The sequence below is a fragment of the Benincasa hispida genome, chromosome 6, assembly GCF_027475165.1.
Source record: "Benincasa hispida cultivar pf3 chromosome 6, pf3_genome.v1.1, whole genome shotgun sequence".
In the NCBI taxonomy this organism is placed as follows: Eukaryota; Viridiplantae; Streptophyta; class Magnoliopsida; order Cucurbitales; family Cucurbitaceae; genus Benincasa; species Benincasa hispida.
Window position 1 is genome coordinate 2,110,756 of NC_143483.1, and position 12,874 is coordinate 2,123,629.

Consider the following 12,874-nt stretch of genomic DNA (forward strand, 5'->3'; position numbering starts at 1 on the left):
TGATTCACGAATGCCCACTTTCCATTTGGTCTAAATTTACATATAGTTTGAAGCAACATAATTTAAAACTCTCCCTTTTTTCAAAGGTTTTCCTTTTCTTTTCTTTCCTTTTTTTTATTTCCTATTTTGGCTAATGAGATAAACAATAATTTATCAAGATCTATACTCAAGATCTATTTTCTTATTGGGTTTGGAATTTTCACTACAAGAAATTTGGGCTTTAATGTCGGTTGAAAAAATTAAAAACGGATGTATAATGTCGGTTTTAAAATAAAACCGACATTAAAGATTTGTTTTAATTAGGCCACAATGTCGGTGGATACCAATTTATTTTTTTTCCATTAGTAAAAGATCCTTTCTTTCATTTCTCCATCTTTTTTCTCTCTTCTCTCTCACTTCTCTTCTCCAAACCCGAACCTTTGACTATCATCACCGTTCATCATCGTCATTTGTCGTGCAGATCTCTTCGCCATCATTCATTATTGCTCGTGCAAGAACCTCGTTGTCAACTCATTCGTCAGCTCGTGGAGGTGCAGCTTGTGCAGGTTCGTTCGCTCGTGCAGGTCAGATCTGTAGCATCGGTCAACTCGTTGTCTTGTGTAGGTTCATTCACCGTTCAGCTCGCCGTGTAGGTTGGTTTGCCATTCAATTCATTGTCGTTGTTGGATCTACAGATCTGGTCATGGATTTTTCAGATCCGGTCGTCTATTTGTCCGATCTACTCGTGGGTCTTCCGATCTAGTCGTTGACTTGATGATTCTTGAAATTTTTTACACGATTCTTTCGATCCGATGGTTGTGGGTTTTTCAGATCCGGTCGTTCAACTCGTCATGCAGGTTTGTTGCCATCACTCACTTATAACTCGCAATTACTACAAACTGTCTTCTGTAGAATCCCTTGTAGTGATTGGTAGACTTTCACTTCATTGAATTTATTGATATAAGAGACTTTTACAATTGCAGAATCTTTGAGAGAGATTTGTTTGTGAGTATATATATTTGTGAAGGAAGACAATGGAATGGTTGTCGTAATTTGCTTTAATGCTTATATTGATATCTCTTTTCACTTCATTGTTTTATTTAATTGAATTCTAAACTCCAAAAGAAAAAAAAAAAACATTTTGTTATGTCCAAATCTGGCCATAGATATAATTTGTTTTTTTCTTCTTTTTGAAAAATATCATTTTATATATATGAAGTTTTGCATTTTGTTTAGGAAAATCTTATGTGAAATTTAAAATTATATCAATTAAACCCCTAAACTTAAATTGATTTTTTCTTGTGGATGTGAGTAACCGGATGTTGTTTTCCAATTTTGGATTTGGGGTTTGTTGGTTTATGTTGAATTTGTTTTTCTCGTTAAGGCCAAGTCGTTGTCTTTGTTGAGTCATGGTGAGAAGAAGAAGGAGGAACATGTGATTTTTTTTTATGTGTTGCGTTTACAATGATTTTAGATTATCGAAGTTTCTTTGATTTACAGGCATTTCATTAGATTTTTTTTGTTCTTGGAATTTTGTTTGGCGAATCTAAGAGAAGAAATGTCTAGACTTACGGATCTATTTGGGGTTTTTTCCAGGTTCTCTTTATCCTAAGGTAATTGATTCTTTCAAATTAAGTGACTTAATTTGAATCACAGGGTTGTCCACCATCCTCGTTATTATATACTTCTTGAATATCTTTTTTGCATAGTAAAAATCTAAGGTTGAACCATCATTCACTATCTTAATACAATTGTTATCTTAATCATAAGGTAGTATGGTGCTTTTTTTTTTCTCGCTTGGTTAATTTCACTCCTAACTCGAATTTCATAAATTCTCTTGTGTGGGGTAGATTGAATTCTTATTATGTGTTGTTTGTCCATTTTTCTCTGCTTGCAAGAAGTTCTACTTTGGATTTGGATATTTGTGGTGGATGGTGAAGATAACATAACGAATGAGCAATTGAAAGATTATTTTTGAAAAACACTAAATAAAGACAACAAGTGTGTGTGTGCTTTTTTTTTTTTAAGGGTAGTGTATATTTACAAAGTTTTAGTTTGTATTTTGTACCTTAAAAGTAAGTTCTTCATCTTTTTCTTTATACACTAATAAAAGTTGTTTGTATCTAACAAAATTTTAATTTCGCTATGTAACCCTTATGAATTTTAGTAATTTGTCGATTACCTTGGTTTTAGAGTTAAATTATCATCCAATTCCTCTTTTGTGACTTATTATTAAGGATTTGTGAAAGCAATTATTTTTTTGCGACTTATGTAGAGTAGTAAAGAATATAATTTTCACATTTAATTTTTTCAGTAACAAAACAATGACAGACATTTGTTATCGAACAATCACTAATAAAAAGTAAGTGAAAAACTGACATTGAAGATAATGTTCAATGTCGGTTGAAAACTGACTTTAACTGGTATTGAAATCTTAGTCGTCTATAATGTCGATTTAAAACCGATATTAAGGATCTTTTATAATACAATCATCGATGTCTGTTTTCAACCAATATTGTATCCCTATAATGTCAGTTTTAAAGCGACATTAAAGCTCAGTTTTATAGCAGTATTCATTGCCAATATTTGGTATGAGATTTTTGTAAATGTGAAAATTACAAAGATAAAGAAAACATTATTATGAGTGGCTTCACTTCACTTTACTTCATTTCCAAACTTACCAAACCAATCTCGATTTCTTTACTCGTAAAAATTTACAACAAAGATGCCATAGTAAAGGGGATATAAAGACAGCTGCGGTTAAGAACAGACTGAGAATTGAAAGGAACATCGAGAAAAAGAAATAGTCATAAATTTTGCTGTCTAAAACACCAAATGTTAAGGTTACGTTAGAAGTGAAAATTCGTTCGTCTTTTTTTCTTTATTTTTTATTTGTTAGAGACTTTTATATTAGAAAGGGTATTAGTGAAATGAAGAAATTCTCAATCCAGATAGGTTACTTATTCTTATCATTTTCTGACAAAAAGAAAAAAAATTCTTAATCAAGTTGTTTCAAGAGTTCGAATGTCATTTGGACATTTTTTAATAATTTTTTAAGTTGGTTTTGAAAATGAAAGTAACATTTAATTATTTTAAAGTTATTTTCAGAATTAAAATATCACTTATACACCTTTTAAAAAAAAATTAATTGATTTTGAGAATCAAAGTGATTCTCAAAAACTACTTAAATTGTTTTGAAGATCAAAATGATATTTATATTTAAGAACTTTTTATATTGATTTTGAGAGTAAAAAGGATATTTAGACATTTTAAAATTATATTGAAAGTTAAATTGTCACTTACATATTTTTTAAAAACTTTTTTGATTTTTTAAGAATTAAAATATCACTTTAAACACATTTTTAGAAACTTCTTAGGTTCTCAAAGAAAAGAAATTTTCCTAATTAATTAGACTTGAGGTTTTGGCAAGAATGTGATTTTTCTTACTCTCTATATCATTAATTGCAATGGATTAGTTGCTAAACAAATTTCACGCCCAATTCTTTCATTTTAAGATTGCCAAGATGCCATTATTTTCCTTCTCAAAGAGTACTCTTATTCTTAGTCCTCAACATTACATAAAGTACCATCTTAATTTACATATACACAATACATTAACAACAAGAAAATTGATCCCTCTCACTCATAGTCTCACAGCTCCTGCCTGGCCCCGCCGGACTTGTTCAGCTCGCCTTCCGGCGGTTGTTCATCCAAAATGCCGACCACTCTCGGACCCTTAATCTTCTCCGGCGAAAGCTTCGACAAAGTGACCTTAAGAACCCCATTCGAAAGCTGAGCTTTAACAGACTCCATATCCGCATTAACCGGCAGCCGAAATTGCCTCCAGAATTTTCCATAGCTTCGTTCCATTCTATGCCAATGATCACTCTGTTTTTCCTCTTCCCTTTTCCTCTCTCCGATCACTTTCAAAATCCTGTTCTCCTCGTCCAATTCGATCTTCAGTTCCTCCTTGTTCATTCCTGGTACATCCAGCATGATCTGGTGACTCTCCGGCGTCTCTTTCCAGTCAACTCTCGCCGGCGGGAGTGGCTGCATCTGCTGCTGTTGTAAAGCATCTCTGTTTTCGTTTTCGAGTAACCCAAATGGGGTTTGTTCAAGAATCCCAAATGGGTCGATAAATGGAAGAAGGGAAGGTTGGGATGAGGTAACAAGAAAAGAAAAGATGAAGATTATTGAGAATAATGCTTGTATCGCCTTTGATTCTGCCATTTTTGGTGGTATTTGAGATCGGTGAAATCAGGGGATTGCGGAGTAATTTATAAGTGAAAGAGAGGGAAGAGGGGAATAGGATTTATAGCTTTTTTTTGTTGGTTTCTGGGGAATTCTAGGGAAGAAGAAGATGGAAGGTTCGGGATTTAGTTCGAAATTTGAACAGAGAGAGTGCGTGGCCGATTCCCTAAGGCCGTGAGTTCTCCGGTTTCTTCTGGACATTTCTGATCCTATTTCTTGCATTGTAGAGGACAAAAAGCAAACATATCAAGAAAACATATTTTTTAAATAACACTTTCATCCTACTTTAAATTTTATTTTATATTTTCACCCAAAAAAATATTTGCTTGCTCGTTGTATTTATCTTTGGTATTCCATCAAATTATTTACTACATGTCAAATTCTTTTTACCTCTTTTTTTATTATTATTATTTTTTGTATGTGATAAAAGTGTAATACATAATAATGTGTGCATCTTGACATGTCAAATTCTAATTTTATTAAAAATTAAAACACTTTTAAATTGACTTGAAAAAGGTGTTTTTTCTAAGTCATTTTCTATTTAAACATTTTTTTTTATAAAATATGTTTAAAATAAAAATATTAATATGTTTGATTATACTTATTTTTATATACAAATTTGTTTGATTTGCTATATATTATGCTTTTATTAATCCCAAATTATCTAAATTTACACAAATTCTCAAGGTGCAAGTAAAGTATTTATTATCGAAGACCCTTCATGGTGATGTTATTGGCTAAGATTTTGTCTGAGATTATTGTAGTTTTAAAAATAATTACTATCAAGTGTATTTTAAGAAAAATTAATTGTGAAAGAAAGTAATATAGTGTTTGACAAATTTTAATTTTAAATTAAAATATTAGTTACGGTGTTTGATAAATTAATATTAAATTGGTGTAATTTAGTTATATGAACCAAAATACGATCATTGCTTTGATTATTTTCATATTGATAGTTACTTTATAATTTATTATAATATAAATTTTATGATTTCAATTTCAACTAATTTTGTTCAATCTAAATTATTTGATAAAAGTTCGAGAAAAATCACTGTTATAAAAAATCAAATTAATTAATATTTGAAAATATACGTGACAGAATATATTAATATAGAAGGATATTATTATAATATATTTATTTAAACCATTAACAAAGTAACAAATTTTTAGAAAAGGATATGAGCTTTTATGTGTTAATTAAAATTTTAAAGTGATTCTAGAAGGCTAATTAATAATTTGATTTACCAAACAAGTTAGGAATGCAATTCTAGACAATACCTAAATAACTGATTTTAAAAAGATATGAAATAAACGTTTTGATTTAGAAGTGATTTTAATGAATTTAATCCGAATTTATTTTACCAAACAAAAACTGGTTAAAATTCTTTTACAATTACTTCTATTTCTCCCAAAATCAATCTCAAGCACAATCTAAATGGCAGAGAAGAAAGAGTGATTTAACCTAATTTACTACCTTTATAGTCTTTATTCTCTTTTCAAATTTGTAAGCACACACCAATTCACCTATTGATCTTTGACATATTGAAAAGAATGAAGAAGCAAAAAAAAATCGTAACTCTATTCATTTACACAAAACGATAGACGACATAAGTAAGATGGTTAGTCCCCATTTGGTAACCGTTTTATTTTTAAAAATTAAGTTTATGGACAATACTTTCACCTCCAAATTTCTTCCTTTGGTATTTACTTTTTACCAATTGTTTAAAAAATTAAGCCAATTTTTTAGAAATAAAAAAAATAGCTTTCAAAAAGTTATTTTTGTGTTTGAAATTTGGCTAAGAATTTAACATTGTAGATGCAAATCATTGTAAGAAATGTGAATGATAGACTTAATTTTTAAAAACAAAAACAAAAAACCAAATGATTACTAAACGTAGTCTAAGTTTTTAGGATAACTAAACAAATCACTAAATTTAAACATAGGTTTTGAAAAATAGACTATCGGTCTTTTCTTTTTAAAATAGCAAACCAAATAACCAATCGTTTTTTTTAAGTGCAAAATATACAAAAAAAAAAAAAAATAGCCTCAAATTAAAAGGAGAAAAAACAAAGAGCACAGTATATTTGAAAAAAAAAATAGATAACTGATTTCATGAAAGTAAATAATACGCAAACTGTGATGACATAAGAAAAATATGAACAACAAAATAACAATAAAAGCAAGACAAGAAAGAAAACTAGAAGAGAGGAAGTAGATAACTAATATTGAACTCAATTGTGGTGTCCTCTACAAAAGCATCTTACAGCCCTATTTATAGAGCATGATGGAGTATATGTTACAAGGTAAAAGTTAATGGGGGAGGTTATGAGATTGGATAACCTATGAAGGTTATGAGTTTGTTGAGCATAAATATGTTACGGATATCTACAATATTACATTTACAATACTCCACCTTAGATATCTAGTATGTAAAATAAATGTCTCGTTAAAACCTTACTAGGAAAAACCCAATGGGATAAAAACCTAGTGAAGGAAAAAGAATATATCATTCATATACTTTAATAATTGTCTCCTTAAAAACCTTTCTAGGAAAACCCAGTGGGACAAAACCATAGTCAAGGAAAAAAAGTGCAGCACATTTACTCCCCTCATGAAAACATCACTTGATATTATTGGTTGTCACATATAAATTTCGTGTGTTAGCTTCTCAAATGTTATTGCTGGTAACACTTTCGTCAATAAGTCTCCTAGGTCGTCTTTTTTGAAGAAATTCGTTGAATAGTGATGTTGGTAATTTATGCTTTACCATCTCTTCATATAATAACACTATTGGCTAGCCTTGTACATCATCAAGATTTTAACATGATTAACGTAGTTGTTATGATCTGCTTCATAAACTGTCATAATAAAAAAATTCTTCTCTATGTACTAAGTAACCTTTTTAATATCTAATTCTTATAGGTTAGATAAGTAACTTGCATTTTCACAATCAACTAGATCACAATTAGATTTATGAGAATTCATGTAAACTTATTCTCAAATAAAAACATAACATATTTTTAACTCTACTTCAATATCTTTCTTTAAAGGAATATTATATTTATGCTACAACAAGTAGCATATAAACTAGTCAAGATATAAATGCACTTATTTCCCAAAACTTATGATTCTTTGGGACCTAAAGTTCATTATTTTTCTGACATAAGATGATATAAATATTTCATACCAAGTGAATGGACCATCATAGGAATGTTCAATAGTGGATAGTTCATATAAGATCTTATATGTATATATTGATGTAATTCTATCTGCTTTATGCCTTATTTGCAAGCTAAGACAAAACTTATCATCTCAATTTATTTCTTAAGAAATTCTGTTTGCGTTTGAAATCTCATCAGGAGGTTATACTTAAATTATCAACATATATATAAATAATATATACATAATAAATCTCAAGTTGTGATTTCTTTATAAAAGCATATGGACAAATAGAGGTTATTTTTATACCCTCATATCAACAAATATTTAATAAAATGATTATACCACATTCTCTAGGAATGTTTTATATATAATTCTTTAATATTTGAATTATATGAATTTGGTACCTCTAATCCTTAAAGGATATAGTTATTAAGAGATTCATATAAATGTATAATGACTACATCCATAAGATGTATATTATTAAGCTTTTCATACACAACCAGATAAATTTGATATCTCATGGTATTGTATCCTCTATAGGAGAATATGTAGCATTATAATTAATACTATTTCTTTGCAAGAATTATTGTGGAACTTGTCTTGCATTATATAATGTAACTATTTTTCTTACAAATATTTACTTGTATCCCACATGTTTGCCATTCTCTAATGTTTGTACTAGTTCTCATGATTTGACAAATAATTCCTATTAGATCGTTTTTTTCCACATAAGTCAATCATTTCTACGTCGTAACTTTTTTTTCAATATACCTGAGTATATAATACTCGTTTTCATAAATAATATGGTGAGCAACATTGTATGCAAAAATGTTATCGACTTATTTAAGTATGGTTCATCCTTTTCTTGTCATGATATAAAATTTATCGAGAACACGACACCATGATAAGTTCAATTTCAATTTTAGTTAGAGAGAGTTTGATAATTAATCTCTAGAGAACACGACACCATGATAATTTATTAGATGGAAGAATCTTTTAGTTCTTCAATGAATATCAATGTATATTTTCAATAATTATTTTCATTATTGACCCAAAATGACTCATCATGTCAAAGGAAAATATATTTGGATCAAAGAACTTCAGGTTCATTGTTACATATATTTCAATTACACAAATATGTGTAAATCGAATTTAGAAGGAAAAATATAACTTTTCTATATGCACTTCCCATAGATGACAATAGATATAGTATATAAATACAATATATTATTCTTATTATTAATCTTCTTAGATGCTATCTATTACAACGTATACCTTCCAAGTTTAATAAACTTCTCCTTGATTTACAAAAGAATAAAGTATATCAATTGTCAATTTTGGCAAAATATTATTTTCTTTTCTAAAATCTTTAATCAAGTCTAAGGACTTAATATCATATTTGATTTTTCGCTTCAAGTATTTGAATTTTGGAAAACATAAGTATAATATGCAGAGATGTACTATATGTAAAACATAAATATTATTTGTTCTTATTTTCTTTAAGAAATTTAAAAGAAATCCAAATATCTCACATACAAATGGGTCAAAAACAATAATCATCTCTCCAAGAATTCTAAGAAATTTGTATAATCCAAATAATATCATATTTAGGGTTAAAAAGATAAGTTATAATCTCTTCAAGATATTCAAATGAATTCTCAAAGTTTTCTTTTGTTGTCTCTTTTGCATCACATTCAGAAAATGAAATCTTTCTTCAAAAAATTATATGTGTTTGGTTTTAATAGAATAAATTATTTCTTCCTCTATTAACATGATTCAGATCTCAATGATTAAATATTGAAACATTCACTTCAGGGGGATAATATAATATTTGATCAAAATTTATTATTTTTCATAGAAACATCTGCTCATATGTTTTATTCAACATCAAAAGATATCAGATAAATATTCATCACAATATTTCAAACTTTCTTTCTCAAACTGCTAATACAAGAGCATAATATGTTTGATATATGCTTATTAGTTTATAAGCATTTATTAATTTAAAATATGTGCAATTTCAGGTGGAAGACAAAAACAATGAGCATTAATTGATTTAAGTAACTTCAGGTGTATTAAATCAAAATTAGCTTAAGAATAATTAGCTATTATGCATAACTTTCAAACTCTGCCATAAAGAAATTCAGTCAATTATATATATATTATCACTAGGGTGTTCATGGGTTGAGTTGGGTTGAAAGACTTTTTAGACCCAATCTAATTATTCGGGTTGTAAATTTTTTCAACCCAAATAACTCTTATTAAAAAATGAACCCAACCCAACCCAACCATGAAATATTTGGGTTAAGTTGGTTCGGGTTAATCGGGTCATTTATTTAAAATTTTATTCTAAAAAGAAGCAAAACGTAAATATGTAAAAATCTAATTTAATTATTTTCCTATATTGAATACTCAATTTGAAACTACTTTAAAGAGTTGTTGAAGAATAAATTATTCAAAAATATTTGAATTAAATAAAATTGAAATCGATATATGTATAAATAATTGTGTTATAAGTAATAAAAAATATATGTTTTAAAGTTAATAATAAATTCGAGTTGATTCGAGTTGGTTTGGGTTATATTAGGTGAACCTATGAACCAACCCGACCCATAAAATCTTCATTTATTTGAACCCAACCCAACCCAAATGAGTTGATAACCCAACCCAAACCGCATGGGTTGGGTTGGGTGTATCGGTTTTTTCGGGTCATCGGTTTTTTGAAAACCCCTAATTATCAATATATATAAATTTCAAAAGCTCATAACTTTATCCATATGAAAATAATTTAAATATTCAACAATCAAATAAATTTCAATTCTAGCATAGCAAACAAAAATTGACTAATTCAACTCCCATGTTAGTTCCCAGATAGAGGTATTCCCTCACAGTCAGATTAAATATCTCAATCTGGCCGAACAATCCTTGGACAGAGTTCTCTTAATCAATTTTTATTTCTAATTCATTGATCTTCTAATTAAGAGTTAATTAATAGATTAATGAATCTAAGTGCATTGTTAATTTTATTAAAACAAATTCACTTTAAGAAATAATCTTTAATGTTTTGAATTTTTGCAAATAAATTAAAGATAATTTTAAATATTTACTCATATTTGAAAGATAAAATAATATTATTAGAAGATAATTTTAATGAATAAAATATAATATTATTATGAGAGAATTTTACCTTTATTTAAAAGAAACTCAAATCTTATTAAGAAATTGCAATCCAATTAAGGAAACAAATATCCTAATTTAATTTTTCAAAAATAACAATTATATTTTAACATATAGAAAATATAAACTAATTAGAAAAATATCTCAAACAAATCTTTCAAATATAAGAAAATTAAGATTCATGATTTGCAATCTATAATAGAATTTACATACATTACACAAAAAAATTGATGCATGATTTATAATCGGTTGCAACATCTATTATATCATAAACAGGATAAGAACAAATAAAAGAATCTACCTTCTAGCAAAGGAATAAATCTATAACAAATTACACATGTTGAATCCTACCCCAACAAAAGCATTGATAAAATATTGATATACACGTCATCGACAAAACTATGATATCAAATGGCTAACAAAAGTGCTACATATGCCTCTTGGAGTATTTATAAAAAATCAAATTGAATTTTAAAAGATGGAGATTGAAAATACGATGAGAATGTCAATAATTATATATATACAAACAGTTGGTAAAGTAACAAACTGAGTTGAGGATAAAATTCAGCGTATTTCGAACTGCATTATGTGCACGTGATATAGATTAAAAAGAGATTTGCACAACAACTCATAAGTTTTGTTTAGATCTCTTACTTACAAAATCACATCTCCTTTAATTTCCTAACTCAATTGCAAAACAAGCAACTAAAGATTAATTATAATCTCAAAGTGGAAAAAAAAAAGTTGAAAAACTCGCAAGTACTTTAAGACACATAATACTTATATCAAGTTTACAATTTGATCTAATCAAATGTAAAATTTAATATCAAATATATCTTAACAATCAATTCACAAACATATAAATCACATATATGGTTTAAATAGAGTACTCGCCTTCTTTAAACTTTAGCTTTAAATACCTCAATAATATGTAGGGTCTTATCGTTCTTGGTATTTCATTATTATTTATTATTCATATTCTTCCTATGTCATCTCACTGCATGAGTCTCTACCACTTGGGAGATTTTGTGGAGATTAGAGTTGATTAATTGGTAGCTTTAAATACCTCAATAATATGTAGGGTCTTATCGTTCTTGGTATTCCAATTAATCAACTCTAATCTCCACAAAATCTCCCAAGTGGTAGAGACTCATGCAGTGAGATGAAATAGGAAGAATATGAATAATAAATAATAATGAAAGCAAGAGAAGAGATAAAAGTAGAAGAAATGAAATAGGAGCTAATATTGAACTCAATTGTAGTGGCCTCTACAAAGGCACCTTACAACCCTCACTACTACAAGTACCCCTTTTAATAACATTTGAGGATAGTTGTTTATAAAAATCGCTATTGAAAACAGGAAAAGAAAATCGGGAAGTAAATTTAATTCGCCCGCCCAAATAACTATCCTTTTCTCTAATTACATATTTCCCTCTATCATACGTTTCAAGAACCAAATTTCTCCAATGTCATGCGATCGACTTCTCTCCCTCTCTCTATTTCTCTCATTCGTTCATTCTCTTCTCTTTCTCATTTACAAGCTTCAGTTTGTTTCAACATCTCTATAGGGTTCGCATCTACTCCATCTTTGACAAGCTTCTTCTTCATCTCCATCAGCATCCTCGTCTTCATCTCTACCATCATGCTTATCTCCTACGTTTGCATTCGCGTTAAATCCACCCACCCTTGCCCTTACATTTTCCCTAGACCCTCTATCTCTCTCCCCACTTGTCATACCCCCTCCCAGATTAACCTCTTAACCTTAAAGAGAGTGTGATGATAATAGTTACCAACCCTTTATGTGACACTTATGTTGGATCAACACCAGTACGCAGCGGAAGGGAACAAGATCCATAAGAATTCTAATTGATTAATTTTGGCATAAAAGAAACATGCTAAAATAGAGTATAATGGGTTTCATGAACATGCCTTAGCTGAACCATCGAAATCTCTATTTTCAGCTGCAAAATCCTTCGAATCCTTGTGTATACCACCACAAGATCTTCCCTACTATCCTCTTGGTGCTCTAGATTGAGTTGTGGGACTCAAAATAAGTTGAAATCAAAGGGAATATGGAGAAAACTCACTGAACCAACCCATTGAAGAACACTTTCTTCATCCAAATTTTTCAGCAAAAACTCAATCGATTCATCAACTACTCTTCACTCCAATCTCTTCAATATATTGCAAACTATTATGCAAAGAGATGTGTTGCATGGGATGCAGCTCATGCTTGGAGTAAATCAAGGAAGAGGTGGTGGGTTCCTAGTGAGAAAGTTGAAGATGAACTTGAAAAACCCATTT

General features: G+C 29.1%; 1 protein-coding gene across 1 annotated transcript; it reads right to left on the reverse strand.

Annotated features, from left to right (window-relative positions):
- Nucleotides 1–3,479: 3,479 nt before the first annotated feature.
- LOC120080175 (22.0 kDa class IV heat shock protein-like) lies at nt 3,480–4,440 on the reverse strand. Its single transcript, XM_039034749.2, has one exon. It carries the CDS (start codon nt 4,207–4,209, stop codon nt 3,631–3,633), a length of 579 nt encoding a protein of 192 aa, XP_038890677.2. The 5' UTR covers nt 4,210–4,440; the 3' UTR covers nt 3,480–3,630.
- Nucleotides 4,441–12,874: the final 8,434 nt, after the last annotated feature.